The sequence below is a fragment of the Ochotona princeps genome, chromosome 7 (genome assembly GCF_030435755.1).
Source record: "Ochotona princeps isolate mOchPri1 chromosome 7, mOchPri1.hap1, whole genome shotgun sequence".
NCBI classification, from domain to species: Eukaryota; Metazoa; Chordata; class Mammalia; order Lagomorpha; family Ochotonidae; genus Ochotona; species Ochotona princeps.
Window position 1 is genome coordinate 47,719,076 of NC_080838.1, and position 20,994 is coordinate 47,740,069.

At 41.7% G+C, this 20,994-nt stretch overlaps 1 protein-coding gene across 1 annotated transcript in view; it reads right to left on the minus strand.

Moving 5' to 3' along the window:
* Positions 1-748: 748 nt before the first annotated feature.
* The window catches only part of DAPP1 (dual adaptor of phosphotyrosine and 3-phosphoinositides 1), a 43,996-nt gene continuing 23,750 nt past the window's right edge, over positions 749-20,994 (minus strand). The window contains exons 4-9 of the mRNA XM_058667006.1: positions 14,756-14,886; positions 9,150-9,197; positions 7,830-7,892; positions 5,986-6,071; positions 3,610-3,697; positions 749-2,363 (exon numbers count right to left, since the gene is read on the minus strand). Of these exons, the coding sequence (XP_058522989.1) occupies positions 2,295-2,363; positions 3,610-3,697; positions 5,986-6,071; positions 7,830-7,892; positions 9,150-9,197; positions 14,756-14,886 (485 nt within the window). The 3' untranslated portion in view covers positions 749-2,294. The remainder of the gene's footprint in view (positions 2,364-3,609; positions 3,698-5,985; positions 6,072-7,829; positions 7,893-9,149; positions 9,198-14,755; positions 14,887-20,994) is intronic.

Here is a 20,994-nt window from a genome sequence, read left to right on the forward strand (position 1 = left end):
ACTTGACACAGAGAACTTACTTGCTACTCCCGTATCCTCTATTCTAATTTGTTGTTAGCACAAAGCATCTGCACTTGCTTTGGACTTAGACAAGCATCCAAAGGCCCATCACCAGGCTCTTCTCAGGAGCTGCAATCACAGCCTCTAAACTGTACAAGTGCAACATACATCCTAGTCCTCATTGCACAGTGTACTAGGCTAGTTGGTAACTTGCCCTTTTCACAGGAAAACTCCACAACAGTCAGTTTTGTTTCCTGCTAGCACATATTTGCTAGTTCTGTGTTCTTCCTTTAAAATAATTTTCTTTATCTGTCCTCAATTTATTGAAATGGTAGATTAACAGAGAAGTTTTTGCATCTGCTAGTTCAAGACTCCCAAATGCTCATGACTGCTAGGACTGGGCCAGGCCAAAGCAGGAGCCAGGAACTCAGTCTTGGACTCCCACATCAGTGGGAGGGATCCAAGGATTTGGGTCATTGCCTGCTGACTCCCAAGGAACACGGTAGCAAGAAGCTAGACTCAGAAGCAGAGCTGGGACTCAGACCCAGGTACTCCAGCTTGGGATACACATGACGTATTCACTGCTGTATGGTGTTTGCCCCTTTATGTATGTTTGTGTTTGCCATACATATTTACTTTTGTACATTGTCATATATGTGTTTCTTGTCTTATCCATTTTTAAGAACTCCTAATCTTCATGTCTCAAAGTCTAAGTATCCTAGCTATTTGTGATTTTAAACATCTGTAGTTCTTTCAAATTGCAAATATTGACATGTTTTAATAGCAAAATCCTACATATACAGCTTTTTTCATAAACAGAATGGAAAAATATAAATACATATATATTTTACAAAAAAAGTAAAAATAACATTACCTATACTTTGTTTCTGTGAAAACAAAACATTACACTTGACAATACATTTTTCCTTGACATTTGCTTTATCCTATACAACACAGACATAAAAAATACACTAAGAATCTTATTGAAATTTACAACAACCTAATATATTTTCTGAATCTTAGGAGTTTCGATAACAGAAGGATCTTATTTGACAAGCTCTGTGGGACAGAGAGGGCAGTGTTACATCATGGCTCGACACCATCATCTTTTCATTTTCTGGTTCCCCATCCATTTTCATCTCCTTCTAAACCTCTATCTTAAAAAAAAAAGATTAGTAAAGATTATGGCAGGGGTTAGAATCTTTTTATGACCTCTGGACTCCAATTTTTGATTCTCCCCGTGTCACTCCTTTTAATTCTAATTTGAAACGGCTATGTAACACATTATCATATATTTTTGAAATTTAGTGTTACTTCATCAACTGGCAACAGCAGTTGCTCTTTAGCAAGGCACAGAGTAGTTAGTGATTTCAGTACAAGGTGTTTCCTACATCACTTGGGCCATCTTTCACAGAGCATTCTGGGACAGGGGTCACTGCAGCATGCTCACCTTCTTTAGAAGTACGTTTTGGTCCATTTGGGAGATATGTCAGATCAAGACTTGAAAGCTCTACTACAATAGTACCATAGTAGTATAGCTCTATTGTAATAGTAACTACAAGTTATTTACTACTTTCTTGCTCTTCCCCAATTTATGTTTTGAACTTTTCCAAACATTTCTCCCAACTGGTTAGGGGAGATGTTTTGAAATTGTACTTTCATTTATGTTTATTGTCCTACTACCCATGCATGGGGTGTTTAATTTCCCCAGCCTACACATAAGGGAAGGACCCACTGGATGCCTGGTCCTATCAAAAAGAGAAAATTAATTCTGCAAATCCTTTTGGTTTTCGTTTTTGGAAACTGTTTTTATATAAAGAAAGGGGGAAGCAAAATACAACCTCCTCCTCAAAACAACTTTTGGTGTTTCCTATCTCTACAGACTGTGTTCAGAGTAGTCCAAGCTCCCAGACATCCCCCTGGCACAACCTGGGGAATCAAAGGACTGACCAGGACACACGGTGGGATTCCAGGCCATGGATGCCAACCAGCATGGTGACCACGATGAACAATACCAAAGACCTTTCTCTTACATGCCCTAGGAGTGGGCAAGTCTGGGAGTAGAGGTTTGTTTCATTCCTATCTGACCAACAGTTTCTTCATGATTCCCAAAGAGACAGCCACATAGCACGAAGAAATTTCCCATGAATCAACCAACATGGAATGTGGGTCCCAATCAGAATCTGTTTCTGATTTGTTTTTGAATAAGTCCATTGTCAACTTTCATGGGGAGGCTGCCCTGGATGAACCACAGCCTCAGGGAGCAGTCCAGGGTGTTCCTTGGTGAGCAAGCTTTATTTAAAAATGAATGACCGAGATCGGATCGTACCATCCCCTTGATCGAGCTGTTTTCTGATCTGTGACTGTAACAAAGAACACAACATGTGATTGTGACTGAGGAAAAAATCTGACTTTCTCTAAATAGTAAAGAAGACAGACTGATGTATAGTCAGTCAGAACCAGGGAATGATGTCCCCTTGCATGTTTGAATACGTTTTTCTGTATTTTTCTCAGGAAATATGTTTTTGCAACATACACACACTGGGAATTGTTCTAATATTTATATAGATTCATCACACAATACAAGTCATTGAATCAACAGATCTGAAAGTATTGATATGGATAGAAGATCATACTGTATTATGACGTAGAGTAAGCAGGAAAGAACACTAAAGAATGACTAAATTTTGGTTACAAATAAATTTTTGCACAGGGAAAAGCCTAAAAGATGTTTTATTTTAATTTCTCTATAATGATTATGTGTCACCTAGATAATCACAAAATAGGACTAAGAAACTGACTCCTATCTGAGCAAAGGTTTCATATGGCAAAACATTTCCTCAAATTTTTCCTCTCTGAATAACAAATACATTGGAACAATTTCAAAATGAGTTCTGTATTTCTCTCGTTCTTAACTCAAAAGGAAAACCAAAAGCACAAATCCTAGAATCTAGGAAGCGATATTCAACAAGGGTCTCAGTTCTGGGTGAATATCAAATAATTTCACAACCAACAATTAGAGGGGAAAAAATGCTTTACTTTTTGGAAACATCAAAGGTTTCAACACAGCATTTATAAGAAATTGTAGTAAGTTTTAAGGACAAGTTCTTAGTGAACAACTCGTACAAGAAGAGAGAAGGACTGAGGCACATAAGCAGTCCATCTTCTCCCAGGAGGGCTTTAGAAAGCAGATACAGTTAACGGCCTTTTGTCCCTGCTCTGCACAAAGTGACACACAGTGAAATGAGCTCCTCTGGCAAGCTTCCTTCTCTGGCGCTTTAAAAGGTTTTCAACCAGAGAAATACGCCAGCAGTCCTCTGCAAAACCACATGTCCTGCCTCACACAAAACTGCACTAGCCTGTGTGCCATAAAGGAACCCTTACCTCGGCCCTGGGCTGAGGTTCGAGGGCTGTGTCCGACTGCCACTCCATCCTTTCCTTTTTCACAACCCTGGCTCCATCTCGTCTCAACTCCTAAAGGAACAAGCAGATTCTTCTGCAAGCCCCAAAGATTATCTGTCTTGGGCATCTTCTGACTCAACAGAAATATGCCTGAAATGATCAACCTGCTATTTCTCAATGCTAAGCATCTGAATACTTTTAACTCACCAGTTTCCAGCGTAATATCTTGATCCATTCATCAGCTTCTACTCCTGTCTTTGCACAGAGGTAAAATGTCCTGAATGGAAACACTAAGCTGGCAAGACAAAAGAAAGAATGGAAGACACTCAGGATAGTTACTTCTATGTATTATTAACTGAATATATAACAGTCCTTAGAAAAACAATACAGTTTAATATGATGAATTGGGATATATGGAGCTACACCTGACAGCAAACTGAATATTGAGGGAGTCATGGATTCTTAGTATCATTGGCAGGCCAGATTAATATTCTGTAATGGGACTTCAAAGAGCAAAACATGTCCTGCACACCAAACACCCTTTGCTCTCTCTGTGTGTGTGTGTGTGTGTGTGTGTGTGTGTGTGTGTGTGTGTGCTGGGCTGACTCCAGTGCTTTTCTGTTTATTCAGGTGATTTCTCAAATAACTCAGATCTTGTTCTAGGAGTCAAGGAATAAGTTGGACAGATAAGGGTTTGCTGAATGAACTTGCTTGTGTTACTCGACTTCCGTGAGAATACCTGGCTCAGGTGTATGTGGTCATTGCTGAGTCTTTAGGATAGGAAACATAAACAATACAACTCTGTACCCAGGAGCTATTCCCATCTCTGTCCATATGTCATTCTGTTGGAGGGAAGATGAACTTTCCCAGGGAAACGGCTTTTTTTTTGTTTGTTTGTCTCGGAGTATATATTTTAGCCAAAATCATTTGAATGACAAGGTCAGCACAAACATTTATCTTGTTCATTCTCCTGTCTGCACTGACATTTGAGAACTAAAGGAGCAAAAACTAAAAACATTTTTCCTTTTGTAGGTGAAAAAAATAAAAGTTTTGAATTGAAATTCAGAAGGGTCTCTAGTTCCTAAATCCTAAGCAGAGCATGTTGTTGAAGTCAGTGAACAATATTGAAGCCATAGGAGGGAAGTCCCTGTGTGTAGAAGGTGTAATCCTGACGTCAGGGCCAGTTGAGGGCTGAGCCAACAGCAGCAGGGGTAGGAGAGACCCTTACGTGGTGCACACAGTGTGTGTAGCTGGTGTCTGCAATCGTCCTTGTTTTGTACTCTCTGTGGGAAAGATTATTAATTGCCCATTAATACCGAAAATTCCCCCTCTATTCTTGCTAACAGGGCCCCAGGCAATGAGTCCTAATTAGTTTAAGCCCATTATGATTATACTATTGCCATTTCTAGTCTCCTTTGTGTCCAGGGATGGCCAAGGCACTCCATTGTGGCCAATGAGCAATAAAGCAGAGTTTGATAGGAGAGTATCTGGGGAAACAATAGCTTTGCTGAGAAAAAGGAGACAACATGACGAATACCATTCCTACATGTTTCTTTGTGCGTTACATGAAAGCCTGAGGTAGAAGGTGGGACAGCATGTGCATCCTGTAATATGAGCAAAGACCAAGACAAGTGCAGATGCTGAACTTAACTGTGTAGCTACCCACCTCTCATTTTTGTTGTTGTTGTTGTTATAAGAGAAAAATACACTTGTGTCAACTCACATGGAAACTCCATGTGCATTTAAAAAGAAATCCATTGTTGGTTGCTAGTACAGAATTCATGTTCATTTTCTCAGGGGGTAATAATAGCATGGTGGTGCTATAGATTATATTTTTATTCATAGGAGCTACATAGTCCAGTCTTCAGGATGAAGTGCCATGGTGTCTATAGTTTAACTGGTTCAAAAAGAGAAAAGGTGGGCGAGATAGAGATAGAGCAAATATGGCTGAATAGTAATAGTTGATGCATCCAGACAGATGGTATGTTTGACGAAGTTTAAAAGTTACGTGGTAGGTACATGACCCAGTATTTAAAATATTTGTGTCTCAGACCAAAGTGCCCGCATTCAACACCCACCTCTGGCTCCTGACTTCAGCTTCCTGCTAAGGCAGACCTTGAGTGGCAGATGTGACGGCTCTAGTAATGCTGTTCCTGCCCCCTGACATGGGATACCTGGTCCCCAGGCAGTGGAGGAGTGACCCAGCAGGTGAGTGGTCCCACTCTTTGTCCCTTACCCCACCCCTCCCTCCTTCTGCTAGAAATGATAGTACAAAGTGATATAAAATTAGAGAGAAAAAGAAGTAAAGCTTCCAGAGCCTCTTCTGTGAGTCATACTCACTCAGTGCACAGCTTGAAACCAGCTGATCTACCTTTTGGAGCCACTGTAAATGAGGGATGTGGCACTCTGTCTAAAGCATCCCTACCGTGGAAGCCCTGTGTGATGTTCAAACATCCCTCAGCCCAACACGTGTACACCTTTAGACATAGTGTTTTTATTCCATAGCTAAAGGAAGTATCTGGGAAGAACTTTTAAATACACTTCCTTGATATATATACATGAATAAAAACAATAGCAACTTACCAAAAGCAGTTTACCCTTTCCTGTGAATAATCAAATTGCACAGCTGAACATTCCGTTAGGTTTAGAATCCTAATTGGGTCCGAGGACTTTAAAGAGAAAACCAAAAGGCAACATACGTCATTATAAAAACCACACGAATCTGCCCATCACTTGTTCCCTGTCTGTGCAACTCAATCGGCAACTGCTTTGCCTGTGAGGACTGACCATAGCAGAGCCTCACCAAGGGGAGTCACACTGGTTTTTAATTAGGCTTTCATGAGGCTTGGCATTAATAAGAGCTCATGGGACCTGGCATTGTTGCATAGGTGTCTGTGATGCTGGCATCCCGTATGAGTGCTTGTTGGAGTCTCAGCAGCTCCACTTCCCAGCCAGCTGCCTGCTAACGTGCCTGGGAAAGCAGCCAAGGAAGGTTCAAGTGCTTGAGTGCCTGGAGTTCCAGGATCCCAGCATCAGGCTGGCCCAGCCCTGGCCATTGCAGCCATCCGGAAAGTGAGCTGGTTGATGGAAGACCTCTCTTGTCTCTGACTCTACCTTTCAAATAAAGATTGCCTTTATCCATTTACATTTGGAGGAGATAGATTTTTTTTTTTTAGAAACCCATCTATATTTTAAGGTGTAAATATATTTGAAATCTGAATTGTTATTTTATAGTTTTAACAATTTAGATCACTTTTTTCCTGGGTGGTACATCTAGTTGCTTTTTTTTTTTTTTTTTTTTTTTTTCGCTGCAAATAGTGTCTTCCACTCTAGGCTGTTTTAGTAGGAAAGTGATTTATTAACAAGTGTAGTGAACATTACTTGTGCCTTACCCAGATACTCTCAAATCCCTTCGATTATGTCTGTAGGCCTCATACACAGATTCTGGTTGCTTTTTGTTTTTCAAAGGTTAGCAACTTTGTTCCAGTGCCTGCTCAGGGACCACTATTGCTTCTTCTTCTTCTTCTTCTTTTTTTTTAATTTCATTTCATTTTATGACACAGATTCATAGGCTCTGGGATTCCCCCAACCCCTCCACATGCCCCCTCCCCCCATGATGGATTCCTCTGCCTTGTTGCAGTAGTACTGTTCATATCCAGTCATGACAAGGAGATAGATTTTAATACATGTATAGGAAACATTTTTTTCCTCTCATATCTTGAAATATGTACTTTCTCAGACATTTTCTATTAGGAAAGCAATATGAAATGAAATGATTTTTGAATATTTACTTATTTGAAAGTCAGAGTAGGGGAAAGAGGGAGAGACTGAAAGAGATATCTTTCAAGTGCTGTTGATTACAGACACCCACAGATGGTTGTAATGGCCAGAAATGCGCCAGGCCGAAGCCAGAAGCACAGAGCTTCATCCAGGCACTCACCTGGGTGCAGAGGCTCACACAACTGAACCATCCTCTGCCACTTTTTTCAGGTCATCAGCAGGGAGCTGACTTGGAAGTAGAGCAGCCAGGACATGAACAGGCATCCATACAGGATGCCAGCATTGCAGATAGCAGCTTGACCTGCTATTGTCACAACCCCAGCCCCCCAAATGAAATAATTTGAAGTTGGCTATATGAAATGAACTTATGTTTAGTAATGAGAAATTACTGCAGAGAAGATTAACAAACTATGGCATGAGAACAATTCCATTGCTCTGGACAGCGGGAAGGCTGTGTCCTGAGAAGCTGCACTTGCAGTCTTGGCCCACGCACTGCCCCCATCTCAGCAGTCAGGGCTCATCCCCGCAGCCACTGGTTGTGTGCTTGGGCTGGATGCGGAGGAGGTTTGCAGGGATTTCAAAGGTAGATGTGGCTTTCATGCAGTCAGCTGCTCTTTGCAGAGGAAAAATTTTATCGCACTACTCACCATCTGGTCTTTGAAGTATTTCAGTTCATTCCTGTGTAAAGTGAACCATCTTGTTTTCCAGGTCTGAGAAACAAAACAACACAATAGGTTTAAAAGGTAGGAATGCAATTAGAATTAAACAATCAATATTCTTTTAAGTTTCAGAACAGCTAGATACAATCAGCTAGAAACACATTCTGTGTTATTTCTAAGGAACAAAAATGCCAACATATCTATTAAAATTAAGATGATTTTATGGGGTCAGCATTGTGCTGCACCATGTAAAGCTGTGATGCTGGCATCCCAAATGGGTGCAGGTTCATGTCCTGGCAGCTCCACTTACCATCCAGATCTTGGTAAAGCAGCTGAAGATGATCCAAGTACCTGCGTCCCTCCCACCCATGTGAGAAACATGGAAGAAGCTCCCGGTTCCTGGCTTCAACCTGGCCCAGTCCTAGCTGTTTCAGCACAAGTCCTTAGGTCCCTGAACCCATACAGGAGACTGAGAAGAAACTCCTGGCTTCAAATCAGCTCAGCTCTGTCCACTGTGGCCATTTGGGCAGCAAACCAGTGGATGGAAGATCTCTCTGTCTTTCTCTCTCTTTGTAACTCTTTCAGCATAAATAAATCTTTTCTAAAAATTCATGGTATTAATAAACTTGTTGCAAAATCCCAAAGAAAACATAGTTTGGGACTTTAAAACCCTGAATAACCCTGGGTCTTGCTTTGGTGTGATTGTACTTTTCAAGTTACTCTGTTTCTTTTCAATCCAGGTCTCCTATAAGAGTGACAAGGACCCAGCTGAGCCATCACCGGCTTCCTCTGCTGCCTTCCCAGCCCGTAAAGTAGGGAGCTGGATGGAAAAGTGGAGCAACTGGGACTTGAACCAGCACCCATATGGAATGCCGGCACTGCGGACGAAGGATTGGTTGTACACCACCACACTATCCCCTAATGCCAGGAATTTGAGCAAGGGGGGAGTTCCTTTAGGTAAACATTTTTCATGCTGCTGACATCTTTGTTTTAAAAAAATAAAGAAATGTTCTATAGATTTAATTGCTGCCTTCCCCTTTAATCATTCTGTGACAACGGTGGTGCTTTCTTGACTATAAATGAGCTTTAGGTTACTCATACATGGCTTTGCCACAGAAGGGTCAAGTCATGATCCAGAATTTTAATGAAGGAGCCATAAAAATGAATCTTGAAAGAGGTTAATGTTATAAGTAGGTCAAAATGAGCAGGCAACTAAACTTTAAAAAAAGGAAAAGAATTCTGAAGATGATGTCAAAATGCCTGATGCCTTCTTTCTCTTGGTGTCTGAGTCAAGCCACACTTTCTTACCTTCACCAGGCCGCCCTGTTTGGTGAGATAGCCTTCTTTGGTGCCCAGCTGGAAAAACAAACAAACAGACAAACAAAAAACAGAAGCACAAAGTCAAGAATCATCAGAGTGTGAGATCTGTCTTCCTATTTCTGGCTCATTCAAAATGAACAAAGTTTGTCTTTGATCCTCAAACGGCCACCTCTCACTCTTCTCCCACATAGCAGAAAATCACCCATGGGCTCAGGGAACAGCTTCAGACTGCGTTGGCTGCTGTCAATACGTACCATTGGACAACAAGTGGAGAGGCTCTCTCTGCCCAGGTTAGCCTTTTACCAACTATTAACCCCATCACTTCCCTCCCAGAAGTTAGCATTTGTCTGTGTGATATGTGAAACACAGCTTCTTCAAATACTACAGGGATGTGAGCCCATAAACATGCATATACACACACATCTACAGTTAATACATTTGAGAAAGTGGGATAAGAAAAGTAAAAATATTTTTTTTAATTCAGGGCTCTCCACAGTCTGTATTATCCTAATAACTTGTTTGTTTGTTTGTTTGTTTGTTTGAGATGGAGAGACGCTACAGGAGGTTGGGACAAAAGGGAGGGAGGAGAGAGAGAAAAGGCTGGTATTTGCGAACTCACCCTCCAAACGTCTAAAAAAGCCAGGAATGGGCTCAACCCAAGCCAGTAACCAGAAACTCAGGCCACATGTCCCTATGGGAGACAGGAACCCAACTACTTGAGCCATCACTGGCTCCCTCACAGGGTCTGCAGTAGCAGGAAACTGGAGTCAAGGTTAGAACCAGGCATTGAACCCACATATTCTGAAAAGAGACCCAGATAGCTCAGCTGGCGTTTTAACTGTTAAGGCTAAATGCCCACCCAGCCTTGTGAATTTAAAGAGGAAACCTTAGCAACAGTATTTCCACATTTCTGTCATTTTGTCATGTAATTCCTCTTCCTATGTTAGACTCCCCCCCTTGTCCCAACTCTACTTCCACTCCTGCCTTTTGTAAGCTTTCTTGTGAGATCCATAATACAGACTTCCAGGGGGTGTAGATGTACTTATATCTGATTTATCCAAAAGGAATTTGAAATGAGGATGTGTTTTTTCTTCTAAGTTGTTTATCACTAATAGGTAATCATTACATCACACCCTTAGCTAGCAGAAGGGTGGAGGAACTTGTGTGAATAGAATCTAAGACAAGACCCTAGAGTGGAAAATATGCAATTTCACAAAATATGAAAAAATTGGGGCCTAATAGAATTTTTTGGTCTACTATGATATCATAGTAAATTTTGCAAGAAAAAAGTAAATAGAAATTGGAAAATGACTTGACTAACAAACACCATGGGTCTTTCCATGGGAATTTCCAGTTTTTTTGTTTTTGTTTTTTTGTTTTGTTTTGTTTTGTTTTTTGTTTTTACTGAGGTGGATTCTAACTGCAAACAGAACAACATAAAACAAAACAAAAGCTGCTGCTGCTTCAGTGGAAAGAGTTTAAGCGAGAAATAAAATGTAACCACTTTCAAAATTCTTACAGCAAAAAAGCAAGGGTGAACCTCCATAATGTTTATTTAAGTAAAATGAACAATATTGATGAGTTTTATGTCATATCAAATCAATTTTATGTGTTTGGATGCTAAAGAAATTGAAGTGATTGACTAGGCATTGTGAAAATAGCAAAAGTTAACATTAGCATTATTGCAGGTTAACTAATTATGAGCAAATGGCTATATTAAAGGCCTCAATAGAGTTAGTCATTGAACTCGAATGAATAATGCTGCCCATTTGATCTCACCTCCATTTAAACAATATACTGGAGTCTGATATTTTTTTCTAAGGTTTTTGTGAATGAAAGGCTATACATGAAAGACCTAAAAATATTAATTTTATGCAAGGTGTCAGGATGTAAGAGTTAAAATTTGTTTTAAAAGTATATTCATCTGTTTATCTGAAAGAGAGAATGAAAGAAAGAGAAATATATTCCATCTACTGGTTTAGTTCCCAAATGGCATAGCATCAGGGGTTGAGCCTGGCTGAAGCCAGGAATCTGGAACTCCTTCCTGGTATCCCCCAAGGGTGGCAGGGACCCAAGCATTTTAGTCACCTGCTGCCTCCCAGGATAGATTAGCAGGATACTGGATTGGGAGCAGAGAAACTGGGACTTGAACCAACATTCTGTGTGGGCTTTGGGTGTAATGTATAACAATGCCTGACCCTTAAGTAACCACATAGTAATTTATCCCTTAAAAAAATCTATGATCCATTATAGGAATGATATTTAGAGGAATTTAAAAATTGGAAACAACACAAATGGTTAAAAATAAAGGATTAAAGGATTGGTGTTGCAGCACATCAGATTAAACTACTGTTTGTAATGCTGACACTCCATATTGGAGCCCTAGTTTGAGTCCCAGCTGCTCTGTTTCTTGGGTTCTTGCCATACACATGGGAGACACAGATGTAGCTCTAGCTATTTCTGTTGTTATGCCCATGCCCTTAGACAGGGAGCTGGATTGGAAATGGAGCAGCCAGGACACAACCTGGTACCCATATGGGATGCTGACAACATAGGTGGTAGATTTACCTATTATTCTAAAATACTGGTTCCATTTCAACACTTTCAAACAGCTGAGCAGAAACTCTTACCTCCCTATAGAAATAATCCTGGGGCCAACAAGGTGGCACAGCAAGTTAATCCTCTGCCCTGTAGCACCAGCATGCCATAAGGGAACTAGCTTGTGTTCTGGTTGTTCCACTTCCCATCCAGCTCTCTATTCATGGCCTGGGAAACCAGTAGAGGTTGGCCCTTGGGACCCTGCACCTGCATGGAAGACTGGAAGCAGCTCCTGGTTCTGGTTCGGCTCAGTTCTTGTCATTGTGGCCATTTGGAGAATGAACCACCAGATGGAGGATCTTTCTGTCTCTCCTTCTCTCTGTAAATCTGCCTTTACAATAAAATTAAATAGGTCTTAAAAACAAAACCAAAAATGCATTTTTATAACTTCCCCAAAGGTAGTTGCCAAAGGATGTTAACTGTTTGGGCAATCATCTACATTACAGGCAATAGGACATCTTTCATTTTCACTTCGAGCAAGTTCTTTTTCCTATAAATAGGACTTAAATCTCTTCCACTAGTAGAAGGTATGAAAGACAAAGACAAAGCAAACCACTGAAAGACCTCAATGTTCACAGACTAGAGATGGAAGTACAGCACCATGTGGCCATCTGGGGTGAGCAGGGAGATCTGAACTCTTTCCCCAGCCCTGCTGGTACAGCCATTGAGAATTTCATTGCAAGGAGTAAGCAGAGACATTTCAGAATCTGCTGAAAAGCCTTTACAGTTGTTGTTGTTGTTGGTATTGTTCAGTGTGTGGTGTCCATACTAAAGCACTGTGAAGTTCATCAGTTTCTCACGATACTGTAAATCTCATCATCCTCAACCACTATTTTTAAAACCCCGTTATAATACAGACCTTTCCGTTTAATGCCACATTTAAATCCTTTGGGGTAGGTGGATGTCTCTGCCACATAAAGCAGATAAGTAACAAGGCTTCCAGCATTTGCTATAAAGAGGCTGATTTCTACTCAAATATACCACACCTTGTGCTTGTAAGGAACCTGACAAATTCAGCGTTAACTGTCTCTGCATTTTACTACTGATAAAGGAAGCACAGAATTTGATGACCTTCAGTGGATCTCGAAGGGAGGTGTAACAGAGGAGCTTGTGGAGTTATGCTAAGAGGGCTGATGAACAAGATACTGAAGTGACTGGTGGTAGGTTAAGGATGGGTAATGAGAGCACTAAGAGATGGGCTGAAGGGGAAAAACTGGTTAAATGTTAGGTCTTGGTTTGTTCAGTGGTCCTGCTGACTTTGAGCTATTTCTTTTCTTGCCTTCCTATCCTTTGCTAGTTCTCCTTCCCCAAATTTAACAAAGCCAAACTTTCTCAACTACACTTCAAAAGTTTTGTTTTTGAGGATATGTACCCTAGAAACCAAAGTTTAATTTGTGCCATGAACCATGCTAGCCTAAAGACCTACAAAGTCAAGCTGCAACTCATGGCTTTCACATAGAGCTGCTGAGGAGGACAGACAGGTGCAGGTGGCTACCTCACAGCATCACCAATCCAAGACACAAGTGAACAGAAGCTGCTGGGTTAGAAGGCATTGAAAATAGAAACTAGTGGTGCCAATGAAAGCTTCCTGGAACACCCTGACCTCTGATGATAGTCTGGAGGACTGGGTGACCAGCAATGGTTTTCTTAGCATTTCAGATACAGGGAAGGGAGCAGGAGTGCTCAGAGACAAGTACGTTGTGGAGAGAAGTGGATTTCTCAGCATGAGCCTGGGGGGGAGTAGGAGATGAGTTTTAAGAGGGCAAGCAGGGTCCAGGTGAGCATGACTTTCCAGGGCATCACTGCAGAACTGAGGGCAGACACATGATAGGGTGGATCTGCTTTTTACAAAGACTTCTTTTGTGGTAGGGTAGCCAAAAGTACTGCAGAGAACAAAAAGGGTCACACATATTTTAATAATTTACAGCTGCGTATTTTCAAGTGATTATTTTTCAAGTGGAATAACTGCTCTCTAGAATTGATTCTTGGTATTTCATTTGGGAATTGTCCCCTTTATCAGCGGCGCAAATCTAGATGGCTTTTTCCAGGAATATTCAACAAAGAAAATACAATAACAGAAGACCCCTGAGAGTACTGAAAGGAAGGCGGTGCCAGGGAGGAAGCTGTTCAGGACTATGCCCACAGAGCTCCGTAGCTGAGAGCTTCTGGAGAGCTTCAATTACCAATGGCTCCTGCTGGGCAAGCATTTGCTGTCAGGGAAGGCAAACCCACTAGGAAAGATTACACCTTAAATTTTCACAGTGAAAGTAGAGAATTCTTTTTCTCCCTGCTAAAACTCAAAACAATTGGTTTTTATTAATATAAAAAACTTGTGGGCCCGGCGGCATGGCCTAGCAGCTAAAGTTCTCACCTTGAAAGCCCGGGATCCTATACGGGCGCCGGTTCTAATCCCGGCAGCTCCACTTCCCATCCAGCTCCCTGCTTGTGGCCTGGGAAAGCAGTCGAGGATGGCCCAAAGATTTGGGACCCTGCACCCGCGTGGGAAACCCGGAAGAGGTTCCTGGTTCCCGGCTTCGGATCGGCGCGCACCGGCCCGTTGCGGCTCACTTGGGGAGTGAATCATCGGAAGGGAGATCTTCCTCTCTGTCTCTCCTCCTCTGTGTATATCTGGCCGTAATAAAATGAATAAATCTTAAAAAAAAACCAAACAAACAAAAAAAAAAAACTTGTCCATGAATAACAGCTTAGTCAACTAGGCAGGAACAAACATCTCTCATCTACTGGACAAAGAGCATATTTAATTAAAGACAGAGATTGAAGTGTCATTTTTGAAATAATTAAAATCTTCACACCAATGAATGGTACTTTTTATGACTTACCCTGCACAAAAGAGATTGAGTAAGAGGTGGAACCTTATGTTACTTTTCAACTTTTATATGCTAAGTTACACTTGAGATATGACTAAAGGGACTAACTCTTATTGCACTTTATGGTTGATGAAATGAGAGCCTGTGGTCAAGTTGATGGTCACTTACGGAAGGTGCAGTAGGTACAAGGTCACTCTCTGTTCTTCCCGTTTGCATTGCTGTGTGAACGCGGACAGATTCATAAATGGAAGGTTCTTCCACTTGTCTTGGATAGGGATGTTTCAGAACAATCAGATTACCTAAATGAAGACAAAAAGATAAAGGATCAAAGAGTATCTGCAGAAGGAAAGTCCAATGCTAACTGGACAGCTGCACGTGGATAGTAAAGACTCTTGAGCTTTTCACATATTTCCTGCTTTGTTTTCTCAACATTTATTGAATACCAACTTGTGCCAGGAACTTATGCTGGACTCTCAGATAGAAAAAGTGAAAGACCACTTTTGGTCTTGTAGTGTTCAGAACCACTAACAGATACAGTCACCCACAAGGCCATGATGAGGAGACTCATGGCGCCAACGTGAGCCACATCTGGCCACAGCTTGTGGGAGACCCTCGTGAACCTTTCTGTAGAAAGAATTAGGAAAGTATTCTAGAGATGTTAACAGTTGAAACGGTCCCCGTGTGAAATCTGCAAGCCTTCCAAATGGGCTTGACAAAAACCAAGAGAACCAAGTTGAACACAGGCCCAGAGAGAGGCAGTCTCTTCCACTGCTCTGACTTGTTGCCAGTTTTAGAACAACCTTATTACGAATCAATAGAGCTCAAAACACTGGACTCACTGCCTTCATCGCTCTCTGTCACCATCCAATTAAAATTGACTCAAGAAGGCCTTCAGTTTCCTTGGGTGAACACGAGAGGTACCGAGGGGTGCCTGTTTGGTCATCTCCATCTCCATCTGGGAAGTGGAAAAGAGGGGCTTGACAGCTGAAGGGCTCAGGTCAAGAAGCTTGGGAACTTTTTTCAAAGGCACGGAGTACTTCTGAGACAACACTGAGGACATTTCCCTTCTAACCCTCCCCCTAGCCAGTCAATCAGAAATTAGAAACTTTGACCAAAAAAAAAAAAAAAAAAAAAAAGCCAGTATGTGTTGGTTTCTTTCTCCCATGCTCTAGTTTCTAGTTTTATTTCACAGATTTTTTTATATGGCAAGTCTAGTGTTGTATATCTGACACAGAGGAGATTTGGAAAATCCAGGCACTTAGCTAGAGCTACAACACTTGCTGTCATATAGCTTATGTTCTTGGTGAGACAACTAAAAAATAAATGGGAAAGAAAAAGAAAAGAACAGGCCAGAAAAGATCAGATGGTGTGTTAGGTGCAAACAGTGCTATGGAACAATGCTTAGAGCAGGGAAAAGAGATACAGACTGAAAAGGGTGGAATTGGCCTTGTAGTGTAAAAGCTTAAGCTGCCATCTGAAGTCCCCATATCCCATATGGTCACCAGTTCAAGTCCAGGCTGCTCCATTTCCTATCCAGCTCCCTGCTAATGTGCCTGGGAAAGTAGGCTTGGGCCATTGCCACCCATGTTGGAGACCAAGTTCCTCCCCTGGCCCCCTGGCCATTGGGGTGTGAACCAGCAAATGGAAGATTTTTTCTTTATACATTTCCTTCTCTCTGTGTAACTCTGCTTTTCAAATACAATCATTCATATATATATATACATATATATATATATGAAAAGGATGCAGCTAGATGAGAGTAATATTTGACATGAGTGATCAGGGACAGCTTCCTTGAAAAGGTGCTTTAAAAGTTGACAGAAGTTTAGATCCTGAATTAAAGCAAAGGTAGAAAACAAGAAAAGAAAAAATACCTCCTTTTTAGCAAAAACAAAAATTAAAGCTTAATATTCATGACATTAGTACTAGATTATTAGTCTACACAAAAGTTGTCTGATGATATTTGAATCCATACAGTGTCTGACTGCACAATCAGAACTGCAGCTTGTGATACCAAGGCCCCAATAATGTGGGGCTGTAGAATGAAGAGGTCCATTGAGAAAGGCCAAAAGAGGACCTCTGATGGTGAAGCCAGAGAACAGTGAGCCCCCATCTCGTGCTCTGTCCAGTTTTATATCTACATAGGGGAAGCTTACCATGAAAAACAGCTTAAGCAGTTTCAGAGGCCCCCATGCCTCTGTTACATTGACTAAACTCTCTTGTCAATGAGATCTTTTCATGAGAACAGATCCAGTCATATAAGGAGAAAGGGCTGGTTACAGTTGCTCAGTCAGAACGAAAGTGGCGACACCTCAATCCAGGGCAGCTGCTGTGCAGATTCAGGGCTGTGTGTGTACTGCAGTGCCACTGCACACGCATGGAGAGGTTTAGGCCAGCTCCTCTGTGACATGCCCTGGAAAAAGAGCTCTGACAAGGGGCTGCCATCAGCTGCTGTTGGACAGAGCATGGCATGTGCAAGCAGTGCGGGCTTAACTTGGAACTGCTGCCATCGCTGGCCCAGCTGACAGTGCACCTCGGTTGTAAGTGTCTGCTGGATCCTCCCCTGAGTACTGGGAATAATTATGCTCTCGTGATTCACAAGACTGTGTTCATCACTAAATAACAAGTGATTGGAAAGGCAGATCCACAGAGAGAAGGAGAGAAAGAGAGAAAGATCTTTCATTTGCTGGTTTATTCCCCAAGTAGCCGCAATGGCCAGAACTGACCTCATAAAATGATAAAAATCTGGCAGATCCTTTTAGCTGATTGTTCTTGCCCCAGAAAGAGCCAACAGACAGGCTTCTGGCTGTGGAGCTTACAGCGATTTCCTCTTCTCTGGACACTGCCCACTCCCAGGACTCAGAGAAGTGCCCTCATCCCTGCTGGACTCCCCACCTCAGGCCACACTCAGATCACTTCCCGAGCATTCACTGACTAACATCTGGAGAGAGGGTTCACCAACCTCAGTTGCTGAGCTACGTGAAGTTGTCAGTCATCTCCTGTCTGTGACATGCAACCTGCTTTCAGGAACTCTCAGTGGAGGGACATTTTTTACATGTTCAGAACTGGCTCAAGGCAAGCATTTTCATTTACTGAAAGTCCCAGAGTTGCCATGATTACTGAGCTGATTCCTTATTGTCGCTTGTTTGTTCCATTTCCCCTTGAATTCTGGAAGGATGTATTAACATCCTTCTAGAAAACTCGATTCCTCTTTGTTTCTCCCTCAACTGGCCAGAGTTGGTTTTTGTTATTAGCAATCAAAAGGAACTTATAAGTTGCTGATGCAGACTCATTATTAATTCTCCCCAACCCCCAAGAACCAAAACAGCACCACAGCTCTGCGTTTGTGATCTTCAGAGCAGAACTCCAGGATTTGGTTGGAAAACTCAGATAAGTGACAAGTGGAGGCAGAGGTGGAAGAGGAAGAAGAGGGAGGAAGATCACCCACCACACAGCTTGGAAACTTGGCTGCCAGTTTCACTTCAGCTTCTGAGCTAATGAAGGTAGCTTCTGTTTCCTGCCTTTCATGTGAAACCTGATCTGGCACACACTGAGCTAGGGGATATTTTTGAGATGGTCAGAGGTAGAGCAATGCGGGCCTTCCCATTTTTCTTGATTGAACAGTAACTCAGGTATGCGTAAGTGCCACACCTGCAGCTATGTATGCAATAGTATGATTGCCCCCACAGACTCCTGTATTCCAGCAGGAGTTCAGAAAAAAGTTAAGAACAAGCCTCAGCCACGGGTAATTGGAGTGCCCTCGGAGGCCAAGAACTCTGAGGTCACCCACCCCCAGCCGGAGCTTCCGCAGGGGATGGAAGAAGTCCAAATACTACCAGAAACCAACGTCATCGGAACGACAACCAGAAGCCCTGAGCGGTCCGCAGAAACAGAGGAATAATAAACATCCTTCGGGACCAGGGAGGATTGCTTTCTCTGGTCCTGGCCTGGTTCTGGCTCTGGACCCCCACCCTCACTCGCAGTGACCATCAGGATCGCTCCGGAAATCCCTCAAATCAAACAAACATACAAACTGAAAAAAAAAAACCAGAATAAATAGACAAACAAGTAGTAAAGCTTAGAATCAGACAGGAAAGAGCTAGCATGGATTTACTCATACCTTACTAGGTGGGACACAAAGATTAGTCACTCCTCACCATGGTATTGAAGATTTCTCTGCACACCCTTCCTAAAAAATGTTCTGCACCTTAATTGTCGACAAATGTCTTGTTAGAGTTATAAGCCAGTTTAGACTACCCTAAAATCCCCCAAGTTCAGCAACAACACTACAAACGGCTAAATACTAAAATGGAAATAGACACGAGATAGCTGAGTAGTACCCTATAGCCATTTTAAGGGGTATAGCAGCCAGTTCTGTATATAAATTAAAATTGAATTATCAATGAGCTAATCACAGGATGTACCTAAGAACTTGCAGTTTTTTTTAACATATTGGTTATTCAAAACCATGTCAATTCCATAATGTTGTAAATTGTTGTTGATGTTATGTTGGGACTCTTAATTGATTGGGATGATATTCTGCCAGCTCTACCTTCAGACCAGAGATGGTCACACCAAGAAACTGTTCAACTTATCTGGACAATAAGATGCTGGACTCTATGCTTGGTATAAGTTTGCAAAGAAAGAATCTTGATTGAATTTGAATTGTAATACTGCAACAAGGTGGAAGAATCCACCATGGGGAGGGGTTGGGGGAAACACAGAGCCTATGAAACTGTCACATAATGCAATGTAATTAATAATAATAAAAAAAAGAACAAGCCTCAGGCACTGGGTTGGTATCTGGAGCACAGACAGATCCTACAGGGAAATACTTGATTATAAACGCTTAGTTTTATATAGTTGGCCAGTGTTTACCCATCCAGTTCTCCATCTGGCCTGTAAGGTATGTAAGGGAACGAATTAGATCTGATTCCTGTCCATCTCACAGTTGACACTTGATATATATATTTCTGTTGAATAAAAACAAGACCCGTTCCACACGTTCCATTAGTGCAGAGAACAAACTGGCATGATGGGCTGCTGTCTCCTGACAATTGGAAGTGATTTTCTGAGAAGGAGATGGCAGTAGGAACATTTGAGATCATTTCCCTTCCTTCTCTGCAAACAGAACTTAACCCTTGCTCGTTCATTTTGAAATGAACAAGCTGTTAGTCTTATTCCTAGGCTCACAGGAAGAAATACATTGAGGTGGAGTAATAGAGCCATTAGCCAGCACAGGTCAAAAAATCCAGGTCACGCTTCTTGGAGGATTTCCTTGATTCTGCCATTTCTATGAATCTACCATGGAGTAGTAGATTTAATCATATGGAGTAGGATTAAAACTTGAAGGTGACATCACAAGCATTAGACAAACATAAATCAGTTGTTCTTGAACTATGTTTCATAATATCCTGAAGGATGTACAGCTCTTGTATCGAATCTGATGGAATTGATGATTATAAAAAGAGATTTATTAGATAACAGTAACATTGACTTTTACTAAGCCAAGAATCCTAAATATTCTGCAAGTCTAATTTCCCTCAAGCTTCATCAGGCATTAAGTACGAACTATTGCCATCAGCTCAATTCTACAAGATGATGAAACTAAAATTCAGAGAGGTTACATAATTTGCCTCAGAACACACAGCTGGCAAATGCCAAGGGCCAGAAACTGCATGGGGAATTCATGTGTTTACTCATTACACCATAATTATCTTCAGCCTCAGTACAATCACCATGGCAACCTCAAAGGCTTGTGAAATGCTATTCGCTGCTGTGGGTTGAGAGTTCACAAGTATAAATCAAACTTTGAAGAAACAGATTATTTAGGAAGCAACCGGAGGAGAAGACATGCTAATTTTTGCTTCAGCATTTCTCACTAGACCTATTTCTTTTTTGTATAAAAGAAAAGTTACAGCAGTCCCCCAGCTCCCTTCCAGTTCTAATATCCTGCAAATTTAAACACTCAAACTCAAATAAGGGAGGGTAGCAGCAGAAAGCTTAGTAACCAGAGACATGTCCTGCTTCCTTTTACTGCCATTTTTCTTTTTCTTTTTTGTTTTATTTGAAAGACACAGGGAAAGAGATGAATAATAATAAGAAAGACAGAAAGCGAGAGACAGAGAGCCAAGATACCTTTCAGCTACATGTTCTACTTCCCAAATGCCCACAGCATCTGAGACTGGACCTGACCATAGACAGGAGTCAGGGACTCAGCCCCAGTCTCCCCTCAGGGAGCCATGACCTGCTGACTTGGAACAGAAAGCAGAACCAGCACTTGAGCCCAGGCACCGTCTATGGAAGACAGGCATCCCCAGCAGCATCTTAACTGTTTTACCAAATTCCTGCCTCCAAATAGGAAAAATGTTAAGAGTTCTTTGAATATAATTGTTCAAAAGGCAATG